General features: G+C 35.0%; 1 protein-coding gene and 1 long non-coding RNA gene across 6 annotated transcripts in view; one reads left to right on the top strand and one right to left on the bottom strand.

Annotated features, from left to right (window-relative positions):
* LOC143234829 (6-phosphofructo-2-kinase/fructose-2,6-bisphosphatase-like) overlaps window positions 1-24,928 on the top strand; it is a 101,578-nt gene that overhangs the window by 18,219 nt on the left and 58,431 nt on the right. Inside the window, exon 1 of one of the 5 annotated variants that reach the window (XM_076472487.1) lies at window positions 17,664-18,348. The exons of 1 other annotated variant lie outside the window; for it this stretch is intronic. In XM_076472487.1, the coding sequence (XP_076328602.1) occupies window positions 18,285-18,348 (64 nt within the window). In that variant the 5' untranslated portion in view covers window positions 17,664-18,284. Of the gene's footprint in view, window positions 1-17,663; window positions 18,349-24,928 lie in introns of those variants that run through there. 3 more of the 5 variants (XM_076472488.1, XM_076472485.1, XM_076472484.1) reach the window with 3 other exon arrangements.
* Window positions 18,901-21,280, bottom strand: LOC143234831 (uncharacterized). Its single transcript, XR_013018816.1, has 2 exons — window positions 21,111-21,280; window positions 18,901-19,304 (listed from the first exon to the last, which is right to left on the bottom strand). It is a non-coding gene; the product is annotated as an uncharacterized LOC143234831 (long non-coding RNA).

Genomic DNA, 24,928 nt, shown 5'->3' with positions numbered 1-24,928 from the left:
ATTGTTGAGAGGGATTTGAAGAACATTCCCGAGTTGGTGATTCTCGCTGGTTTTTCCACTCAAGAAGTTTCTGCAGTGAGGCGTATCTCCACTCGCAAAGATGGAATTACGATGCCGACCAACATCCTCATTCTGACATTCACAATACCACACCCACCTGCCAGCATCAAGGTAGGTTATCTTAGTTGCAGGGTATGGCCAAATATTCCAATCCCTCTGATGATTTCAGTGTCAGCAGTTAGGTCACTCAAAGACGTCATGTCATGGTTCCTTGACTTGTGCTCGTTGTAGTGGCAAGGACCATGATGCCTATGAGTGTGAAACAGACCCTCATTGCGTCAATCACAATGGCTCTCACCTGTTCTACTTTTGTTCTTACCTAAAATGGTTGGAAGAAAAAGAGGTGTGGCATTTGAAAACGATTCATAACATTACTTATCCTGAGGCTTGAAAGTTGCTGTCCACCACTTCATCTTGAACGTGTGCTGCTGCACTTCATTCCACTACTACTCAAACCAAATGAAAAGTCTTTTGACCTCCATGGTTAAAAAATGTGATGAATTAACTTCAACACCTTTCTTTGTCCCTAACATACATTCCAGCAAATCTCAAGATCCAATTTCTTTGGTTCCAGATACAAGCATTTCCTTGGATACATCTTCTCCCACCTCAAAATGCAAAACGATCATTCGTTCGCGTCCTCAGTCACTGGAATCGTCTTCCAACAGCAAAGACTTGCCCAATCCACCCAGTGCAGGATCCATGGAGATTGATAGATCTCCATCAAATAAAGACAGTCAAGAAAAAAGATGTCGTAAACAGAAGGGTTCTCTGCTCAATTCGCCTACACATAAGTAAAAATGGCCACCTTGATACAATGGAACTGTCGAGATTTACATTCTAATATGGATGACATCAAAACACTGATTGCTTTCTACCACACTGTATGCCTTTCCTTACAGGAAACATTTCTGAAACCTGCCTATACAGTCACCTTTTAGCAGTTTTCTTTGTACAGAAATGACAGGCTGTGTGATGGACGAGTTCATGAAGGGGTGGCACTGCTGGTTGATCAGTATGTGCCCACCCTGTCTTTGACACTCGACACACCCTTTGAGGCCATAGCCATCCGTGTTTCTTTGGGTCATACCATCACCATTTGTTCTCTCTACCTGTTGCCTGAAGAAACATGATCAATCAGACTTTGATTCTCTCATTGAACAGTTGTCATCTCCATTTTTAATCCTGGGGCTTTAAAGGACATTATCTCCTCTGGGGAAGTGCTGATACTGATAGGAGTCGCTCAGTAGAGTGTGTTCTCCAAGCACAACCCATCTCTTTTCAATACTGGTTCTTCTACTTATTTTCATGCACCTAGTCAGTCCTTTACTGCTATTGATCCCTTGATTTCCTCCCCTTCACTATTCTCCCATTTTTCATGGAGGATTGACAATAATCCAAGAGGCAGTGATCATTTTTTATACCTTTGAGAGAGACTGGCCGTGGTCACTGCCACCCGACCCTCATGCCTCGGTGGAAGCTAGTTCAAGCAAAGGGGTCCTCATTCAATGCTCTTGCAGAACTGTGTGGCAGCAGTAACAGACTGTGTTATACAAGCAGCTGCTCAGTGTATTCCTAAAACCTCGACACGTTTTCCATGATATCCTCATCCATGGTGGAATCCTGCCTATCATATGGCACGGACAGCTCAAAAACAAAGCTGGGATACTTTCTGTAGATATACCACACTCTCGAGCCGCATCGATTTCCAGCAGGCACATGCACGTGCTCAATGAGTAAGACGTCAAAGCCAGAAGAAATCTTGGATTAAGTTCACAACCAGCATATCTTCTACCACCAGTTCCAAAGCCATATGGGACAAGATTTTAAAGGTCAGTGGGCAATATAATTCTGTCTCCCTCTCGATCTTGCTCTCTGATGGCCAGGAAGTAGCTCATACCTGGAGCATTGGTGATACTCTAGGAGAAAGGAGAAAGTTTTTGCCAGGTATCTAGCATTTCAGCTTCTTCCTCCACCTTCTTACCAATCAAGACTCGGGCAGAGCGATCACCTCTTTCCTTTCAAGTTGATTGTCTCTAGGACTATAATCGTCTCTTTACACTGGTGAACTCAAACTGGCCCTTTATCAGTCTGGTATACATCAGTTGGACTTGATGATATACACTATGAAATGCTGCACCATTTATCTTCTGCTTCTCTTGCTATTCTTCTGATTGTTTTTAACTGGATCAGGCAGGAGAATGTTTTTCCTGATGCATGGAGCCAGGCTATTGTCCTACCTTTCTCTAAGCCTGAGAAGGATCCCAAGATTTCTTCAAACTACCATACAATTGCCTTGACGAGCTGTCTCTGTAAGACCTAAGAGAGGATGGTTAATAGTCGTCTTGTTTGGTTTCTCAAATCGAACAACCTCCTCTCGTCTACCCAGTGTGGGTTCCGACGACAGTGCTCCACCATGGACTGCCTGATTGGACTCGAAACTTCAGTCAGAGAAGCCTTTCATAAACGACATCATCGTGTATCTATATTCTTTGACATTGAGAAGGCTTATGATACAACATGGAGATATGGCATTTTGCAGAACCTCCACATATATGGGTTATGTGGCCATTTGCCCATTTTTATTAAAACTTTTTTTTTAATGGGCAGAAGGCTCCAAGTTTGTGTGGGTTATACACTTTTCTGTTCTTTTCTACAGGAACTTGGAGTCCCTCAGGGCTGTGTTTTGAGTCTCAAACTTTTCAGTATAAAGAATAGTACTATCACTGATCAACTCCCTCTCACTGTTGTAAACAGTCTCTATGTCGACGACTTTCACATCTCGTATCAGTCGTCGAACATGAGGTATATTGAGTGGCAGCTCCAGACTGCCTTCAGTCGTTTACTGAGGTGGACTATAGCAAACAGCTTTAACTTCTTTCTCTCTAAAACCGTTTGCATGCACTTTTGCCACCAACGGGGTATTCACCATGATCCTGAACTCTGTATTGGTGAAGTTATGCTGCCTGTGGTCTCTGAGACAAAGTTCTTGGGGCTTATCTATGATTGTAAGCTGACCTTTACACCACACGTCACGTAGCTACGGGTCAAATGCACAAGAGCACTGAACATCCTCTGTGTCCTTTCTACCACTAGTTGGGGAGGGATCGATGTTCTATGTTAAAGATATATTGTACTCTTATTCGATCGAAACTCTACTATGAATCACTGGACTATGGTTCTGCCAGATCCTTGGCCTTAAAGATGCTAAATCCCATTCATCATCAAGAACTTTGACTCTGCACTAGGACTTTCTGCATCTCCCCAGTTCAGAGCTTATGCATAGAATCTCATGAACCTTCTCTGCACCTTTGCCATTTGCAACTGTCTTTACTATATTTTTCGAAACTTCGTTCCTTACCAAAACATCCCACTTGGAGATGCATTTTCCTTCCTTGGTGGGTGATACTTTTCAGAACAGATGATCTGCCAATGCTCCTTTTGGCCTTCGCGTGTGGGTGCAATTGGATGAATTGGGTCTGTCCTTGGATAACATTGCAGAATCCACTGGTCAGCCCATCCCACCATGGCTTATTGAAGTCCCCAAATGTGACATTTTTTTAAGTCATCTGAGAAAGGATGATGCTCCCAATTGGAAGTACCCTCTTTTATTTACTGAACATCTTTCGAACTATCTTTCCATTCCAATTTATACGGATGGTTCCAAATTAGGTGACTTTGTGGGGTCTGCCATGGTTTGTTGCGGTTTGCTGGTTGCTCGCAGAATCCCCTCTACAGCTGAACTGTACGCCATTTCTCTTGCCCTGGATCATATTGAAGCTAACTATTTATACTGACTCGCGTAGTTCTGTACTCGCCCTGGAATCACTTTACGTTGGTTCACACCCTGTTCTCGTTGATATTCAAAACCGACTGGCCCATTTCTCTTTAACATCTACTTCTATCCAGTTTTTCTGGATACCAGGCCACGTTGGTATTCGCGGGAACGAGCTTGTAGACACGGCAGCTAAATCTATTCGCTCTGGCACTATCACCACTGTGCCTATTCCATACATGGACAATGGTCCTGTATTCAAGGCTCAGCTTCGTGCCAGCTGGCAGTCAACTTTGAATGAGCAACGCAACAACAAGCTTTTCCAAACAAAACCTTATATTGGACTTTGGCCGTCTAGCTTCCGTAAGGTTCAGAAGGAAGTTGTTCTAACTAGACTACGCATTAGTCACAGTTTTTAACTCGTCGTTTTCTTTTATCTGGAACTGATACACCAGTGTGTAGTTTGTGTAACACTCAGGTCACTGTAAGCCACATTTTACTTTCTTTGCATCGTTACGACTCTCAACGACGGCACTATTTTACACATGTTTTTTCCCAGGGTTTATCTGTAACATTGGACAGTGTTATTGGTGATGGTGACAGTGGCCACCTTGATAAAGTTTTTAGTTTATTAATGGCCATTAATCTTTTTAATGTCATTTAAGTGTTTTATATTTATTCATTACACCTCTTTAATTGTGGTTTCCTTTTAAGAGTCATAATCTCTCTAGTTCCATTTGAAATTGGAAAATGGCCATAACATTAAATAACTCGACACCAGGACTGGAAAGGCCAACTTCAGGTGACTAACGTTGCTGTTTGAACTCTCCGTTTGAACTACCTGAACTACCCGTTAGTCGCCCTGGCGAGTTATTATTACAATTTTCCTGCGTATCTTTTAACATTTTTCTCACTTTACTTTTTATACTGGCCATAATGACACATAACTCGGAACCAGGACTGGAAAGACCAACTTCAGTTTGCTGACAGTTGTTCTTGTACTTACCTGTTAGTCTTCCTGGCGGGTTATGATCATTTCCATTATGCTACAGGATGTCCTTTACAACTTCTATTACTGTAGTTTTCTCTTAACATTGTAGACTGGATGTCAACATTGGTTTTATGCTATTTATGTTTTTCAATGCTGTTTTGTTTCACCTTCATTTCTTTTTATGAATTTTGGTGCAGATAGTCTAGCTGCTTTGTGCCATAAAACACTAAATCAACCAACCAAACATAAATTTTGTGAGTTCGATGTAATGATGCTTAAAACTAAAACACTGCAGAGTATCATGGACACCTTCAAATATATGACATTGTGCAACAATTTCCAAGACTATGACTTGAAAAACTTCGAACGTGAGCGGCCGTAGAAAGGGGAAAGAAGGGGCCCTTTGCCCTTTAAATTTCTCAGAAAAAAATTCATGTTTATGATGTAAACTTAACATCGTAGTTAAACCAAATATTTTTGTAATTTTTGTTTGCGTTTATGCACACAACACGCGCTTTTAGTCTGATTTACACTGTGAGTGAAATCTGGTTCCTTACATACACGCCCCCTTTCCATGAAATATTTCTGTGGCCACACATGATTCTTAAGTATAGACGTGGCATATCTTCAAGCTAATAGTCTAATAGAATCGTGGAGGGTTTAAGCAGAACCTTGCAATAGAACAATTCTTTGTTTTCTATTCTCTAGGAGTGTGAATGTAAATCCGATGAAAGTTACATTGCACGCGGGCAAGTTTTAATTAAGCCAAAATATTACCTTACCTCTCCTATTTGTTTTCTTTTATGGCAAAAAAAATAGTTCAGAAAAGGAATCGTATCTTAAACAGTGAAGAAAAATAATCGTTCTAACTTCGGACCCTAACTAATGGTTTTATTGTCTTAATTTTTACGTTCTATATTTTCGGTATGCCGAATTTATAAATATCCATTTTTTATCATCACGTACAGGTTTTTCACAAAACGTTATATGTACTTTTGCACAAGTAAATCAGTTTCATTGAGATCAAGTCACATTTTGTAATTCTTAGCATACTAATAACCGGAGGTTCTAGTTTGTTTTTCACCCATCACGACGAAGGATTTATCAATCGTTCTAGAACCTACGAAAACAGTATGTAAACGGTGAAAAGGGCGCATGACGTGTCTTTTCTGGGTTTAGTGAGAGATTTGAATCTTCCGAAGGATTCTTCAGATATTTTTGGTTCCAGACTTCTGGATAAGAACTTACTTTCTCCAGGGACAACATTTTACTGATACTGAAGTCGTGAGAAAGAGTTTATAACAGAGTTTCCGCCGGAAGTTTCACGGGCTAATTGCAGCATTATTTTTGGATTAATACCAATGGTAGGAACTGCGATATATGAACCCGAGTGGCTGTTGCTCATTCGATTCACTTGAAAGAAACGTACAAAAATCTCGAACTTCTCAATAAGGTCTAACACTAAACATGATTGGCTACTTTGTGGAGACTTAAAAGTCTTATACATTGTTTGGTCAACAATCCAATTGTACAACATTTCCATGTTTTTGTTTATGAGTGGGGCAGCAGAGCACGAAATCATCAGTGGATAAAGAACTGATGGTTCAGAGTCAGCCTGATATCAGAATGAAAAACATTGAACATAAATTTGGTTGACAAAACGAAAGTTCTGTTAATTTGACTTAACATGAAACTGGGCTTGATGAATAGGTTTGTAAAGACATCTGTTTGAAATACTTGTGGGAAACTCCTAGTTCTTTGAAGAAGAGAAACTCAGAGAAGAGAATTTTGTTTTGCCTCGGATTAAGAAACTGACTTCGGATGAACAGTTTGAAAGGACAATGAGGAAAGTTGAGTAGATTGCCTTTAAAGATATTATTGCCTTTTATTTAGGAAACATCAAGGACTTAAATTACGAAAATATTGTCAATAAAATGCTCGATAAATTCAACGAGTTAAGTTGTAATACGAGCTTCGAAAGTGTACTTATTACACCCGTATATTGATTTTTTCACTGAAAATGTCGATGTTGTAAGCAAAGAACAAAAGGAAAGATCTTGTCAAATCATCAGGGAAATGGAGAGGAGGAGGTATCAGGAAAGGTGAAACATCAACATGATATCTGGTTACTGAATCGAGATGATCCAGACACGATACATAAAAGACACTAAAAGACATAGATTTTACAAAAATAAAAAAAAGAAAAATTATTCGTTTAACATTGTTTTTTTTTCTTCAGTTTATTTGTGGTGGTGTTAGCGAACGATAAAAATATGTTCATTGTGGTAAACGAAATAATAATTTGATCTTCGTTAGAGCTTGTGTGTTCATGATTTGTAAAAGTCTTACGTGATAGAAATAACGAATATTTTCGAAACCTGCGTAGTTGAATTATGGAAAATTCGTTATTAAAACCAAATCTTTTTATGAAGTTTAGATTCGCAGGTCTGTGTAACATGAGCATTTACAAGTTAATAAAATGAAATTGTATAATTTTGTTAACGTGCAGAGGTCACGAATTTACCCTTTATTTTCACGTGGGCATATTTTACAAAAACTTTATTTCTTATTTTGTGATCTTTTCTTGCTTTTTAATATAATATAGTTTATACAACTAATTATTTAAAATAATTATATGTGCACAATAATTATAAATTGACAAATAATGGTTTATAAGCATAATTAAGTTATTTATGGGGAATATACTAAATGTTTTGACAGAATACTAATCTCTGTCCAAACATGTAATATGCTTCCCCGTAAATAATTTTATTATGCTTATAAATCATTGTTCGCAAAGTTATTAGTATATGTACTTCTGTACACCAACCATGTTTTACTATTCAAAACCATTTGTAGCCTTGAGTTTTGATAGCTTAACAAATATAAATACCCTACACATCATGGGCGTCTGGTTTAGCCCTTCTCCCGCACTTTGGAAGAAAAATAATTTATTTAAAAATTTATTAGAAAATAATACTTTTTGTTACAACGAATCTGAGGTAATTATGTGTACATAAGTCGTAATCTGCCAGAGCTTCGCATTCTCCCCAGATGGTAAGCAGGATTTACAATGCTACTATCAGGGGTTCCATTTCTCTTGGTGGACACAGCATATAGTAAGTGTGGCTTTTATAAGAAAACACACACACACACAGAGCATTCAAACTTCAAGGTAATGAATTACGCTATGCGATGGCCTCTAGTTGAAATAAATTCTGCAGACATCTATGCTATACTGGAATTAACTCTGATACAAAATACTGTATACCATAACTAAACTTTAAATTCCTTACTTTTGAATAAAACGTGGTTTGGGTTGTTAAGTATTTGTAAATGCTGTTGAGAAAGGCATGTATTTATTAAAACAATTATATAACAGTTATGAAAAAGTGACGTGTGTGCATAAGTTTGTAGGAAAAAAATGTTAAAGTTCATTAAACAATGTAAAAATGAAATTAGAAGGAACGTACGGATGACACCATACGGGTATGAGGGAGGGGGGAGTGGAGTGCAGATAGTACTGCTTGTGGGAAACGGATCTGTCATCCCTCAGAGTTGTTCACAGACAGTAGTACTTGTGTGTTTAGATTTTGTATGACTTTCTTCATTTGTTTATAGACACAGAATAACGTCACCACACTTAGTTTTAATTCGTGCTCCCAACATGCAGGTTTTGAAAAATCGCTAGATATGATGTCTTGTTATATAACTCGATCGGTTTGTCATTTTTTATCATACCTTTTGGCTCAAAGTATCTTTTTTACTCAAGTGTTTGAATGGTATTGCTGTTGTAGAATAGGTTTAAACCCACTTAGGTTTCACCTCGCAATCATTGAGGCGCCCCGCGAGGTCATTAGATTCGCTTCCAAGAACTCTACATGTCTAACTTTTTACATGAGTAGCCCAGATAGGTTACTCAACTGTTTTAATTACTTCAACTATTTTTTATTCATTTACAAATTGCTGCAACAAAATAATCTTTTCGTGCGTAAAACACGTAAAACAGTTTTACGCCCAGTTTTATATTGAATTAATATTTTTAGATAGACTATACTTCTTTTATAGCAAATAAAAGCAAATGCTAATGGTTTGGCAGGCCAGCATAACACTGCTGAATTAAATAGCTTTATTGTGTTTTAGTTTCAGTGCACATTTGTGTTTTATCTTAAAATCCAACTATGCTATCTTGATTTAATGTAGATGCCCGTACGTACCCAGCTAACCATGCTGTAAACGGGCTAGGAAAGGAAATCATAGCCCTTCAGTAACTCGCTTTCTTGCTTAAATGAATATGTCCATCTTTGTATTAATCATGGATTTTAGATAGGTATAAAGTGTGGTATTATCAATGAACCTCTTGCTACGGTAGGTTCAGAAAGGATAAAAAGTGTAGCACTAACAAGTAACCAGAGACAATATAATCTGTACAGAACTTTAGAGCTGAAATATTCAGAAAACAATTTAACAACTAGGAATCATAATTCATGTTTCAACATAAACATCATCTGAAAATGTTAAGCTGTTTATGAGATCAAGTTTAAAAAACGGTTATTTTGATTTTTCTTGTCTTTATTATCTTGAGTAATATTACTACACTCGAGTCTTCTGTGTGTGTTCGCTGCTTAAAACTAGAAACAGTAAAAATAGTAAGTAAGCGCCAACTATCTGGTAATATTGCATATGGAAAGACGCACGTAAGGAAACAAAATTACTGTTTCCATAAACTTGGTATACTAAACGGTCAGATAAGGGAAATACCAGCAAGAGACTAAGATATTTTCGTGTTTTTTTCTTTTGCTTCTATGTTGATTACATAGGAAAATGTGATAACCTGTGAGAAACTCTAAACAATAAAATCTATTATAATAAAATAACCTGTCTGTGTACGTCTGACTGCCATGAGAAAAGAACTTGTAGTCCTGAAACTTTTGGCCCGACATGGCCAGATCGCTAAGACACTCGATTCGTAATCTGAGGGTCGCGGGTTCGAATCCCGGTCGCGCCAAACATTCTCGCCCTTTTAGTCGTGGGGGCGTTATAAAGTGACAATCAGTCCCATTATTCATTGGTTAAAGAGTAGCCCAAGAGTTGGCGGTGGGTGATAATGACTAGCTGCCTTCCCTTTAGTCATACGCCGTTAAATTAGGGACTGCTAGCGCAGATAGGTCTCCTGTAACTTTGCGCGAAATTAAAAAAACAAACAAAAATAATCAAAACAAACTAAACCTCACCTTTTCACGAATATAAAGGGGATTTCGAGGGTGTACATCTAGGTATTTCTAAGATTTGACTAAAAAGCTGGCCAAATGTTTGTCATATAGCCCTTCAGCCCCGTAATTCTGCTTCCTATAGACCTGTAGCAAAATCATTTTTATTTTTTTTTAATTCTTATGTAATGAATATTATGTGGAGGTTTTCTGCAAAATATTCTTTTTTCAACAAACACATGGGAAGAAAAATACATATCTGATAATTGAAAAGCGGCAACATAACGGGAGAAAAAAAAAAGATGAATCAGAGAATATTGGAGAATTCAGAAAATGAAAAGAATTCAAAGAAGAAACGAACCTGAGAAGCTAAATTAACGCTATTTTATTTTATTAGGTTGAGGAATAATTCGTGAGCGTTTTTAAATAATTTCATTCAAGCATTACATGCAAGACTATACAATACTTCAATGCATGAACACATTACACCCAAAACATTTATTATGATACTTTATTTCATGTAATACCTAGGTATATAGTATGCATTGTTTTAAACGAAATTGCAAGAAATTAAATGCGAAAAGCAGATGGTGTCGAAAATGCTCGATTTTGTCCACTTGACATTCCATTTAATGAGCTGAAAATGAAAGCAAATATTAAAGACATATGAAAACCAAACACACCATCTATTAGAGCAAACAATTATCTACCAAATGACATGAAATATTTTGCGAAAGCGTTTCATTTATGAATATATTTTTGTAACTTGAAAAAACGCTCACGAATTATTTCTCAACCCAATAAATAGAGTTGAATTGAATTGAGATCGGAAAATGGCAGCAGACAAATTAGATAACGAATTGGCAGCCCGACATGGCCAAACGTGTTAAGGTGTTCGACTCGTAATCCGAGGGTCGCGGGTTCGAATCCTGGTCGCGCCAATCATGCTCGTTCTCCCAGTCGTGGGGGCGTTATAATGTGACGGTCAATCCCACTATTCATAGGTAAAAGAGTAGCCCAAGAGTTCGCGGTGGGTGGTGATGACTAGCTGCCTTTCCTCTTGTCTTACACTGCTAAATTAGGGACGGCTAGCGCAGATAGCCCTCGAGTAGCTTTGCGCGAAATTAAAAAAAAAAAAAAGATAACGAATTGCCACATCGGTGTAACTATTGAAGACAGAGACGCTTGACTGGTACTTTGAGGTTTGTGTGAATCATTAGGAGACCTTAAACTCCCACAGCAGAGCGCGAGTATTTTATGCTACAACTAAAATATTTCATCTCCTGTTTTTAAATGTGTTGATATATTCTGATAATATAAATATAAAAAATATGGCGACCATTTTAAATTTCTGTAACTAGAATGAAATACCCAAGGATGCCACAATGGTATTTGTTGGAACCATCATAAGGTGCAACGAAATTATCAGAAAACAATAAAACTTTATTTTTAAAAAACAATTACCTAATACATAATTCTAAAGTGGTTTTCACTTTTAAAAGTACAATAAAATACCATAACTTACTATACAGGATTAAAACCAATAAAAATTCCGAGACTGGAAAACATACTCTACATGTTTCGACGTATATCACTGCGTCATCTTCAGGAGTGCCAAGGAATTTTAAAAAGTGAAACTTTGTGCATATTCTACTGCGTCGTTCACCATAAGCTTGACTAGAGCGGTCTTGATACAAAGTTGCTGACTGTTTGTGTCCGAATTCATTTATCAATACTGGTATCTTGTTATGTATTCATTTATCGTTTGTGAGAATTGGTAAAGTGTTGGGTCGTCACATGCAGGACTTTAACATTTTTTAAAGAAATGTAAAGTTACTAAATAAGTGATATAAATACTCGAAGTTTCACCCTCTACTTCTGGAGTCTCAAACTTAAAAATTTTATTCAGCGAAAAATATTTAAAAATGAATAAATTTCTAGGGAAATGGTGCTGTGAGTGTGTTTCCTATTTAATAGAACATAAATAATATGTATTAGAATATAAAGAAAAGTTTCATAGTAAATTTCCATAAATACAATGCATTCCTGGAGTTTTTGCTGTGGTTTGGGTAGGCTCCGCAGAACCATCTGCACTTGGACTATATACAATATTTGATCTTCCATTTAATTTCTACAGTAAATATTGAGTAAAATAAATCGTTTAAATGTTATTTTTTTATTTAAAGTATTAATTTCGTTAGGAATTTTTATAGTGCATATTTGGTTATATTTTCAATATTTTTTTCATCTATAAACTTTACTACGTGTAATGTGTATCACGTACTATGAAATCGATCGTAACTTGTGATTTAAATCAATTTAAGCTTTGTAGTGTCAGTTTGTTTTAGTGGAAACATTTTTGAAGGGGCTGTAAAACAAAACGTTAAGTGTCCAATTAAAAAATTCATTATAAAGCCATTTATTGCCAGAATTAAGATTCTCATCTGCAAAATAGATGTCCGTGTGGAACTCGGAATACAATATTTTAAACTGAACCTGTGTTATGGTATCTTCTCTACCAGATGGCGCTATATATAATTGTACTGTTTATTTAAATTTAGATTTCAGAAAAACTGGTGTATGCTTTGGTCCTTTTTGTAGATAAACGTTATCAATCATACAACAAAAGCACAACGTGCATCAGGAGTATAGATGTAGATTAAATAATAATTTGAACCTTTCAAGCAATATTGGCGCATTCTTTGGTCTTATTAACTGCTTAAGTGAAAGAAGTTATTTTACTTTAAAAATATTTGAAGTATTCGTAAGTTATGAGTGCTTAATTCAAGTCAGTTTCTTATTAGTGTTTATAGTTATTGATTTTGAAAGTTGACGGGAATTTTGAAAGACGATCGCTTTGTTTTTAGGATTTCGCCATCAAGTATTCTCTATAAGGCATTGCTATTGCACATGGTTTATTTAAATAATTTCTTTGTGCAGAGATTCATTTTTAAGTTAGAAATGCTTTCCCCTCAAAGTTGCGACAGAAATCGTGATACAGACGCTTGATTTGATTTGATTTGATTGATATTGTAATACAAGGACACTAAAGGTTACCATGATTCTGGTTGGGTTGTTTTTTGTTTTTTTTATCCCACTTACTTTGCTAAAGATAACAAGTTTCTTGAACAAACCGTTATCAAAATATTAAAGTAGGTCAGCAGGATTGTTAGTGTTTAATTATAAAACACTTTGGTAGTGGGTGAAAGTAGTAATTTTTCTTACCATGTTTATGTAAACGAGGTACAAATAACAACATCAGTTATACATATGACGCAGGCGCAGTCTCAGTCCTAACTTTTGTTACTTCGTGACATTGAACTGAGTGTTATGTAATTATATCTGTTCCATTTGAGTGTGTGATTTTTTTGTTTTCAACAAAATTAATGACAGTAATAAAGTATGATAGCTTGCCAATAAGAAATATTGTTATATCAGCTACATTTTAATTACAAAATATTTGAATTTTACTGGAACGCAAGTAAAGACAAGTTTGGAATTATGGTAGCAAACTGTGAAGAAAACTGTGTATATCTGGTACCAAAACATAAACAAAGGGATATTTGTGATTAGAAAACATAATAATTGAAGAGAGTTTCTGTGATAAGAAAATATGAAGACGTAGGGTGTGACTCCGGTAACAAAATACTAAGACAAATAGTGTATTTGTATATGAGCAAACACCAAAAGTATTGTGTAATTATATATTAACCCTTGAAAAATAGTAAACATTGTTATGTATAGCTTAACAATAAATTATCTTTCGTATTTAATTTAAAATTTTAACTATATTACCTTTTTCTCGTTTTTTTGGAACGGAGAAAATAAAAGCAACAATTTAAAGGTGAGGACGATAATAAACATATACATATTAGCAAAGTGTTACTGAAGCTTAATGTTCATTAAGTTGCAGTGCAGGGTTGTATAAAGATCTCAATGTGTCCAATACTGATACATTACTAACGTCGAGCCCATATCCCATGAGTCATATCCCCTCTCCCCAAATGCCCATACACGGTTTTGATAATTTCAAATTCATGTATAAACATCTGATTAAATATATTTGATAAATTTATTGGCTTCCAATACAGACAAATATTTAAAAGTAACACTGAAACTTTAACACAAAGTAAAAAGTAACCCATTTGTTATTGTTTGTATTATTATTATAAACTCCAAATAATAAACAAAAGTTTTTTTCCTTACTCCTCCACCCCCTTGAGAAATATTAGCTGCATCACTTCATTGTAATAAATTGTACAAATTAGAAAACTATTTTAGTGACGTATTTCATTGCCCAAACGAGAATGAAGTTAATATATGCTTTCTGGGACATATATATTTAACTAAGTCCGTCATTATATGGCAATGGACCTACTGATTACTCTCTTTGTCCGTGATCTGTGAAAGTATTTATGATAGATTTGATCAAATGTGAAATACTGGGTTCTGTGTATATGACTTATTTGATATTGAAATGTAAAAGTTAAGTAAACAAATATACGTCGATAAAACCTTCGCTGTGTTTAGTATATTTTACATTCCAGATTCAAAGATATATAAATGCTTTGTTGTGTACGTGTGAAGTTCGCTTTTGTTTATTAGTGTTTTGAAAATATTCAGATCGGTCGTGTATATTTGTATACATGTAAGGCGAAAAATAAAAGATATTATCTGTACACCGACGCACCTTACCATACGTGAAATCTTTGTTAACGAAAGAAAGTTTATTTCAAGTGTTTATAAAATAACCATTGTCTCTTTCTTCGCTGTCTTTTGTTCTTGAACCTTTTTGAAAAAGAGAACATACGTAGATTTGTAAATTTTAAGACGCTTTGAAAGTAATACAAGTTTTTTTTAGTTTGTTCGGAAACGTTTTCCACCAATAGAAGTAAGCTTATATATATAATCAGTTCTACCAATGATTGTAGGTTTTCTGCAAACAGACAGAAAATCAGGACACATTGGATTGTTTAATAATTCAAGATGTCCTGAAACAGTACTGATTTGTTTTGAAACTTGAATGTGGGGTATTTTCACGACCGCTTTCTGCTCTGTTTCCTTTATTTCCTTTTTTAGATAATATATATTGGCTGCCTTCTTAAGTGTTATTTTCTGGCAAGCATGTTCAACGACTGTCTTATTCAGTTCACGTACATGAAAACTTGTTTGGTAAAAGTGTTCGGGGAAAAAGGACATGAGCAACTCTCATGCACTGACTCACTGATTTATCTTAAATATGTTTTAGAAAGTGCAATTTTCATGTGCAAGAAACGGTGATATGTTATCCATTTATCAGCAAATCATGACGTAAGCACTTTTTAACGTAAATCGCATTTTTCTGGATCTTAACCAAAACTTGATTTCTGAATAAGGTTTTGTTATTTTTAGACAGTTGTATTAGGCAACAAAGAACATGTTCTGCAGAGAAAGTAAACTAAATACGTGAACATGTTCTGCAGAGAAAGTAAACTAAGTACGTGAACATGTTCTGTAGAGAAAGTAAACTAAGTACGTGAACATGTTCTGCAGAGAAAGTAAACTAAGTACGTGAACATGTTCTGCAGAGAAAGTAAACTAAGTACGTGAACATGTTCTGTAGAGAAAGTAAACTAAGTACGTGAACATGTTCTGTAGAGAAAGTAAACTAAGTACGTGAACATGTTCTGTAGAGAAAGTAAACTAAGTACGTGAACATGTTCTGCAGAGAAAGTAAACTAAGTACGTGAACATGTTCTGTAGAGAAAGTAAACTAAATACGTGAACATGTTCTGTAGAGAAAGTAAACTAAATACGTGAACATGTTCTGTAGAGAAAGTAAGTACTTCGTCATGTTTTTTTATTCCTGAATTTTGAGTAGTTAAAAGTGTTAAGATTTTGCTACAGTGTTAGTTCCATAGCAACTCATCATGGTTTAATTTTTCGACTGCTAGCAAAATCATACTGAAGAACTAATTTTTATAGTCATTTCAATTGATTTTAGGTTAATCAATCGAAGAGGAAATTGATATAAAAGAATGTTGTTTTTTCATCATCTCTGTATGCTTATATAAATCTGTCGTCCTTTTAAAGAAAGTGCTTATAAAGTGATATAAATTGTGACGGATGTACTACCCCTTTTTGCTCCCAAAGTAATTAACGTTTACCATCTACGTCCACCTTATGAAAAACGTGTATGTTGTACTTTTAAAAAGTATTTTTGAAGTGATCACTGTTTTCATTCCTGAATTAACTTGCAGATTTACAGGTGTGATACACCGATGTTGATAAAATATGGGATTATCTTACATATGATAATCTGATAGGTCATGTATCGTTTTATCAACTTATTTAACACATTGGTATTGTTGTGGTGACAATTTCAACCTTGGTGCACTTAAAAGACTGAACAAATGTGAACCTTGTCCTATTTTTCTGTTATAGATTAGATTATTTATTTCAGTTAAGTAAGTAATCTGATCAAAAGACACTTGGTTAAAAACCTGCCCTAAAGTTATAAAAACAGTGCACGCAGAATATTTGACCTATTTTATTAACTATTCAGAGAGATCATTGGGGTTTTTAAAAGTCAGTAGTCGTTCTATATTTGTAGTACTTTATCATTAATAATTTATTTAAAAAACTCAATACTTTTTTGATAAAGTTTGAATAATACTCTTTGCTTAAATGCATTAGTTGATAACGTAGTAGAGATGACTATAAACCAGTTAAAACGTTTTAGTTTGTTTTGGTTTTTTTTGGCGGGAGTTCCTTTAGCGGCGAAGATATAATGGGTCACTAGTCACTAGTGGTTTTGTTGGTAGATTTAAAATGTAGGTTACAGGTCAAGATAAATACAGACAGACACGGAGAGACAGTAGGTAGGGATGTAAGCAAATAGATACAACTTGAATGTTAGATGGATAGAAATAGACGGATACAATAATATCATTAACAGTTGATTCGAGTCGTTATAATGAGAGAAGGCTTTCTCTTCCAGAAGATTCAGTACTGTTAGAGATCATAATTAATCTTCTCATGTCGTAATAATGCCGTGTTTCAGATAACTATTAAAATTTACTTATAAACAGAAATTAATTTCTGCTTACAAGCTGTGACGTGTGCATCAATATTATAAGTATTTACAACAAGTTTTATATTCAAGGGTGTTTGGATTTATCGTTCTCTTATGGCTAACATCAGTACATTGTTATCTTGAATATTAAACACTAGTAAGTTATGTAAAAATATATTTGACGTTGCAGCTGTGGATTACTCAAGTTACAGATCCACCATAGGGCTGCAATATCAGCAATGTTGAATTCATATAGACTTTTCTTGCTGAAAATGACAGGTTAACTCACCTATAATCTGGTGGTATTTTCTCACAAAAACTAATCGCCTGAAAGTAGCAGAATTTACTAAATTATTTGTTTTACTTTATTGCCTTAGTTTATTTGTTTCTATATCTTCAGTTAAAAATTGCAGATTAATAGAAAAGCGCTAATTAATAATATTTTGTGTAGAAATCAGTTATCCAATCAACAGCCGAGTTTGGTATCTCCCAAGGTTTTCTATCAACCTTGGATTTCTCTAGCTCGAAAACATGCAGCGCCACTAATATATACTACGTCATGGTTACCATGGTATCTCTTACTTCGTGGTTGGTCAGGAAGGAGGTGTGTGTTTTACTGGTTATTTACTCTTGTTAAGGGTAGAGTAACAGCTAAGACATTTACAATAATAGCTAGTAGTGGATGCTGGTTTAGTCCATGGTACACACTTGAGGATATACTTGGTAGTTGAATATGTACAGAGTTTTCTAGTTGTCCTGTTTGACATTGGCTTTAAAGAGAAGCATAGCAGCAGAGATTTATGAGCCTTGTTTCAGAAAATCGATTCACAGAGCACTTCATTTAATTAACGTTTAATAAGCAAGCACGCCTTGTCATTAATACTGAAAATTACGAAAATCAGTTCTTCAAAACCAAGTCTTTGAAAGCGTCTCGGATTCAGCTCTCACACGTGACTTCAAAACGTAACAGTCACATGTGTAGTTTTAATGATGAAAGGAATTTTAGTGAATCTGCTATTAAAATTGATCATTTACATGTGAGTTCATGTTGGAGTCGGTTCAGGATTGTTGTAACAGTGTCAGTTATAAGATAGGAGTATTGTAATACCTCTTTTCAATATTTTCTTCTCGTATATCACGTGAAGTAATTGCTCCAACATAGAACAGTAATACAATTAATTGTTCTTACGAACAATGTACGTAGATTGGAAAATTGTCAATTCTCATCCCCTGATGAAGGAAGAGAAGCGGTCAAAAGGTAAGCGTTGTTTTAAGACTTGATTTCCCAACACGAATGTTATTTCATGCTTGTCATTAATTTAAGTCTTTTATCCTTCACGAATTATAAATTTCTTAACATATTATTGTTGTAAATTACTTAATACATTACTTATTGCATTTTTTTACACCAAGCTTTAAACCTTTCACTAAACGTCAGTGACTAAGCGCGAAATGAAAGTAAAAATTTCAATGTTAACATTTTACATTAATTAAATCACTTAGATTGATGGAGGATTAAAAACAGAAACTGATATTATCTTACAAAGCTTGTTTCTGTTATTCGTTCATAATCATAACTACCCAAGGACTATCTGTATTAGCCGTCTCAAATTTTAGAATAGAAGGAAAGCAGCATCCACTGTTACGTATTGTAATTTATTTTGGATGAGTCTCCGACTTATTGATTTATGTATATTAACGTATTACTATTTCAAATAACCAGAAACTTTGATACTAATGTAGAAGTTAATTAACTATTAACATGTATCAAATTTATGATATTTGATAAGTTTAATACACACACTTTTCGTTTTAACATATTTTAATATACGAAAACAATAAAAATTATAATAGTGATTATTACTGATAGTTATTACAAATGAGGGTTTATATACAAGTTTTACAAACAATATTGAATCTTATATCTGGTCTGGAACTGAATCTTTTATCGACGTTCACGGAAAGTTAATTCTTTGTTGATGCACCTGTACATTTCTGCTGACGGCTGGCTAAGCTTGAACCACCCTCAAGTTTCATCGACGACAGTATTTAATATTCTCTTAGAAATACTAACGTCCGAAATTAATTCACTTAAACGGTTTGTGATGTTCGAAATCTGTAAACGTTCCCGGTCCATTTCTGTAGTTTTCTGATTAATAGGCGTTAATCACGATTATATCTTCCGAGGCCAATAGCACACTGGCTGTAGCTATCCTATTAATAATAATATTTTATTACTGTCTCTTGGGTTTCATAGGAATCACGCGAGTTTCTTGAAGTTTCAACAATGTTCGAAAACGCACAGCGTTTCTCTAAAACAAATATTGTGGATTCTTATTCTCAAGCATCTACAAATTTCGAGAACAATACACAGTCAAGAATATACGTCGCATTCGAAAGAGAACTGTACTGAAACAAGCATTAGTATTAAAATAAACGTATAACGGTTAGTCCTTTACACCACTTAAATTCTTGCTATTTTAAACAAATAATAGGATTTAATGGACTCTTGGCTGGGTATGGCCAGGTGGATAAGGCACTCGACTCGTAATTCGATGGTCGCGGGTTCGAATCCCCTCACACCAAACATCCTCGTACTTTCAGCCGTGGTGGCGTTATAATGTGACGGTCACTCCCACTATTTATTGGTAAAAAAGTAGCCCAAGAGTTGGCGGTTGGTGGTGATAACTAGCTGCCGTCCCTCTAGCCTTACACTGCTAAATTAGGGACGGCTAGCGCAAATAACCTTCGTGTAGCTTTGCGCGAAATTCAAACCAAAACAAACTAATCGACACTTATAACGTATCTATAGCATGGCAAAGATCAAAGCGCAATTTTGATGCAACGGGTCGCAAACCATGGACCCTCTGATCGTCAATCCAGCACACTAGCTGTTAATCAATTTATGAAAAGAGTGGAATGTTTTGCGTTTGCAATTCCTTGAAGTCACTATATAAAACGTGTTTGCTCGCTAATAAATTATTAAACTAATTATCGGACTTTTTCTTGCTTGGAATAGTGCGTTTCTAGAGGAGAAATAACTATGTTCTAATATCGCGTGTTTTTTTAAACTTTTTTAAAGCAGTGATAGTGCTAGCGGGGGCCTATTTACCTGAAATGTCGCTGACTCCAAAATATTATTGCCGTCCCTTTGTATAATTTTAGCTTTGTTTTAGATTTGGGACCACTGCATGTCTCACTACCATCCCTTTATCTCACAGTGAAGGAAAGTTGGAGTCAGGTCTGGCTAATACAAGTTCTAACCTTTTACCCTTGGGGCAAGGAAGCCTAGTAGTGTTCTCAAAGTTCAACATATTTATCTCCTACATATTTGACTCTCTCTTTTAGATCTGTGCACAAAATAAAAATCTTGATGTCCAAAGGTTAGAGTGAGCCACTCAACCATTGTATGATGCTTTTCTGGCTGTTATTATGCATGTGATTTTATTTATTTTTACATTTGAACTTCGGTACAGGAGAAGGGTAAGGATACTGCCTCTAAATATTAGCCATAAATACCACTTTATAGTACGGCAACAAATAATATAACTAATATTCGTGAAACTGCGTTTAACTTGCATTCTTGACATTAACCTTAGCAGTAGTTTTTCTTTTCAGAAATTAATATTATTTTGAACTAAAACCTCATTAGGAAGAGAAAAGAGAAAGTATTACAAATAGCAAATAACTGATATATCAGTTACTATATCAATGCTCATTTCAGAATTTAAGTATGTTATTTGAATAACATACGAAATGTCAGGTGGTTGTGATAACAGTTCGAAATGATTTATGAAGTTTTAAAGCAAATTTTAAACGTGGCTAAAACGTTTTAATTGTGTTATTTACTACTACTACTACTACTACCAGGTTTATGTATATTTTGATCTTGTAAAATTATATAATTTACAGCATGTTCAACATGATTACTTAGAGCATATACATAAGTGGAAAGTTTCTCGTTGCGAAGTGTAACGATTTATTTAGTAAATCAAGAGTATTTGAATAATTTAGATTTACCCATGCGATAGCAGTTTGGCAGTACTGAGAACCTGTTGTTGCCGTTAGACGAGCAAGCACGTTTATATTTACATCATTATGCATTCCGAGAATATTCAACTGCGAAAACTTTCATCATATACACATGTATGCTCTCAAAGTTAAATGGATTGTATGGTGGTGATAGTGATCTGAAACGCACACTTACAAAGAAGTTAGCGTATAGTTCACCAAAAATGACGGGCAAGCACTACCACTCCCACTCCAGAGTGTAACCCTGATCACAGGTTTCGTAGTTAATTCAAATGAATAAACTTTGCGAAATCAAACTTGACCAACAAAGAAGCAAAAAAGTGCAGTCGAGGCAGTCAAATGCCGATAAATTCCTTTGGGAGCCAATCAAAATTAAAATAATTTATGAAAAACTTCGTGGCATGTTCATAAAATAGTTATTGGTAAAAATCAGTTAGATCAACAACTTCTAATATACAGAAAAGACAGTGAATTTTGATAAACACTACATTCCAACAGTGATTTTTATATCAAGCGAAGAAACAAAATTAATAACATCATGTTGTTGTATGTATGAAATGTACAGACAGTGAAACTGGAAAAAATATTTGTTGATTTCTTAATTTAGAGTCTCTGTTCATTAAGTTTCTATTGCTATTAAAACGTTGGATAAGAAATTGCTTAATTCAGAAACGATTTAAGTTTAAAATTGTATCTTTTTGTTTTGTTTCCATTATACATTTCATGCACTTGACTCTAGGCTGGGTGATCCTACACTACGTCTTTACTTTTCCTAAAACTTACTCAACTTGTAAAGTTTCATGACTGGGTGGTTAGGGCGCTCAATTTATAATCTGAGGGTCGCGGGTTCAAATCTACGTCACACCAAACATGCTCCCTTTCAGTCGTGGGGCCGTTATAAAAGTGACAGTCAATCCTACTACTCGTTGGTAAGAGTAGCCCAAGAGTTGGCGATGGGTGGTGATAACTAGCTGCCTTCCCTTCTAGTCTTACACTGCTCAATTAAAGACGGCTAGCATAGATAACCCTTGTAAAGCTTTTCACGAAATTCAAACAATCCTCAATCTGGATAAATTCGTTTTAGCTTTTATGACTATTCCCATTTCGAGAAATCAAGAGTGACATAACACACACTGGCTTTTTATGTTTATGTAGGTTAGATTACTTCTTTAATCGTATGTAGCCACAATTTTTATTTTTCTTCAGTCTGTACTGAGTTTTTCGTTAATATTTGTTTTTTCCAAGTATCACTATCCAATAGCTTAATTTTATTAAAATTCTTCTAGTGAAAGCATTGGCTACATTCTAATGGTATGATGACACGAATAACGATGCTATTGGGGCATCGAGTTTAATTTAAAAAATGCATTAATAGAAGGTGCTAATTTTCATTTTTTTTCTTAATTAAATATGCTTTTATAGGAAAGGCCTCCTCAATTATAATAATTGTTCACCACAGCACTACAATTATTTTCGCACGTGTAAAGTTCTTGTAGAATCATGTAATTAGTTTTTTTTCTCTATATAATACAGTCGTGAAAATATAACTTGAGTAATTTTGATCGCTGAATAGTATATGTTGCTTGTCGAAACAATGCAATATGAAACTCGGTTGTTTGCTGAATCAACGGTAGAGCATTTTGTAACAGAATAAAGCTGCTTTTTAGATTATCGGTCGATGAATATTTTATGTGTTAAACGTTCCATTTCTCAATACGTTCAGTTTAAAAAGACTCCTTTTTCATGTCAGTTTGAAAAACTGATTTGCCTTGTTTATAAATTCGGTTATACACTCGCATGTTTATTAAATCCTGTTAAAAAAATTAAGAATCTATAAATATGTACGTGAAGCAAAAAATACAACTAGTTCCAGGCACAAGTGTTTAAGACAGTATTGCTAAAGGAAAATCGTAATTTAACAAACCGTTAATAGCGTGTATTATCGTATCAGATTTTAACTTAATATCTTGTTATTTTTTTCTGTCGAGAATTGAAATTGCCTTGCTTATACTTATTTGTTTAATATCCACATGAAAGGAGTAAGCAAATTAGTCGATTTACGCATAATATTCAGGTTAACACGCAATATATATGAAAGGGGCTTTTAATTTGTGAGACCAAAATCCAACACATTGTGTTAAGCAGAATCAGTATGCAAAGCGGAGGTGTGGGAGCATGCAACTGTTTCAACCCAAAAAAGGCTGACTTCGTCAGAATAATGTAGACTATGTAGAAAACGTTAAATACAATAACTAGCTGCACTGTAATTGTCTTTTTTATTTTATTTTTACACCACAAGCATAGGGGGTTCGATGGAACTCCCACGCACATCCTTTACCTTTAATTTGGAGGTAAACGTTCATTGGACATTGTTATTTATAGAACATTAATATGGAACGAACTTTCATTTTGCCGATGTTTGAGGTGTGAATTAAAGCAGTGAAGTGCAGAATCTGGACTTGTGATATGAATGATATATAGCTGTTTTATGAAGAATGATAATTTACTGTTATTTCTATTGTGAAATTATCATACCTAAAGGATTTTTTTTTTTTTTTCAACCTGAGGATGACCTCAGAAGGTCGAAACGTTGTTCTGCACTTTATTTTAATTAAAGTGCTAATGCCTATACCAGTCGTCTTGAGAATATATTTATACAAGAAATTGCTTCAATATTTTGTTAAATGGCCAGTTTGTACTGATCTAATCGTTACAATTCTAAATACTTGTGTATATAACCTGTCTAAACATTTCATGGAAAAATCATTATGTATGTTAACTTCTCTGTCATTTTGATCACTGGAACACGGGTGACAAAGGTCTGTTTACTAATCATCCTAGTGGTAAATAATGTCGATATACTTGTGCTTCAAACTGGACTACAAACTTGCGAGAAAGCATGTAGGCTTCCTCAGTGTTCTCGGAGCGCTTAGGCCTCTGGCTTTTATGAGCTGGAATCTAGGATCAGTTATATATATATAAATGGCTCTTCACATTTCCACCATCGGAATCGGTTGTTTAATAATAGGTGATGTAAACAACACACTGACTGCTGATATTTGTGCTTAAATGGAAGCTAAGATGTGATGATGGCAAACTAGCGCACGCACACACACACACACACACACACACACCGACTGAAAGTGACGGCTTACGAAATTTATATATGATATTCTGAAAGACACGTGGTCAAAGCATATTTACAGGTGTAACAAGAAGATTGGTAGTAAGTTGTAAGAAGAAAAGCCTATTTTAATTGTGTAATAGATGTATTTCGATGGTTATACATAGTTATTTCGCTGTTCATTTAAATTATGTGCAATGAATGTATGTAAATTAACTCGGTTAGTTAATGGACCAACATTATCACTAGGTTAGGGCGCCGGTTTGCGAATCCGATGGTCCATGGCTCGCATATCGTTGCTAGAAAATCGCACGTCGCACTTTGGGGACATGGGTGTTTTATAAAAGTGACGGATAAATTCCATTATTTGAATAGAGCAACCTAAGAGTTTGCATGAAGTGCTTCTAACTAGCTGCCTTCGGTTTTAATTATGTATATTGTATGGACTAATTTATTTGGTTATATATTAGGCAGTTTTAACTCTCAAGGAAAGTGAAGGATTCTTTTATCATATGATGAAAGAACGAACACAAAGAATAAGCGAAAAATAAGTAGATTTTTAGGTAGTTTGAAATTGCTTCAGCCTTCATTTTATCACGACTTTGAATAACATATTTTTTTTCAAACTTGACAATTATTATGAATATTTTAGAATATATATTTATTTTTCTTTTTTGGAAAT

Source organism: Tachypleus tridentatus, chromosome 12 (genome assembly GCF_004210375.1).
Source record: "Tachypleus tridentatus isolate NWPU-2018 chromosome 12, ASM421037v1, whole genome shotgun sequence".
In the NCBI taxonomy this organism is placed as follows: Eukaryota; Metazoa; Arthropoda; class Merostomata; order Xiphosura; family Limulidae; genus Tachypleus; species Tachypleus tridentatus.
Note: the sequence above shows the minus strand (reverse complement) of the source record. Positions and strands in the feature narration are given on the sequence as shown.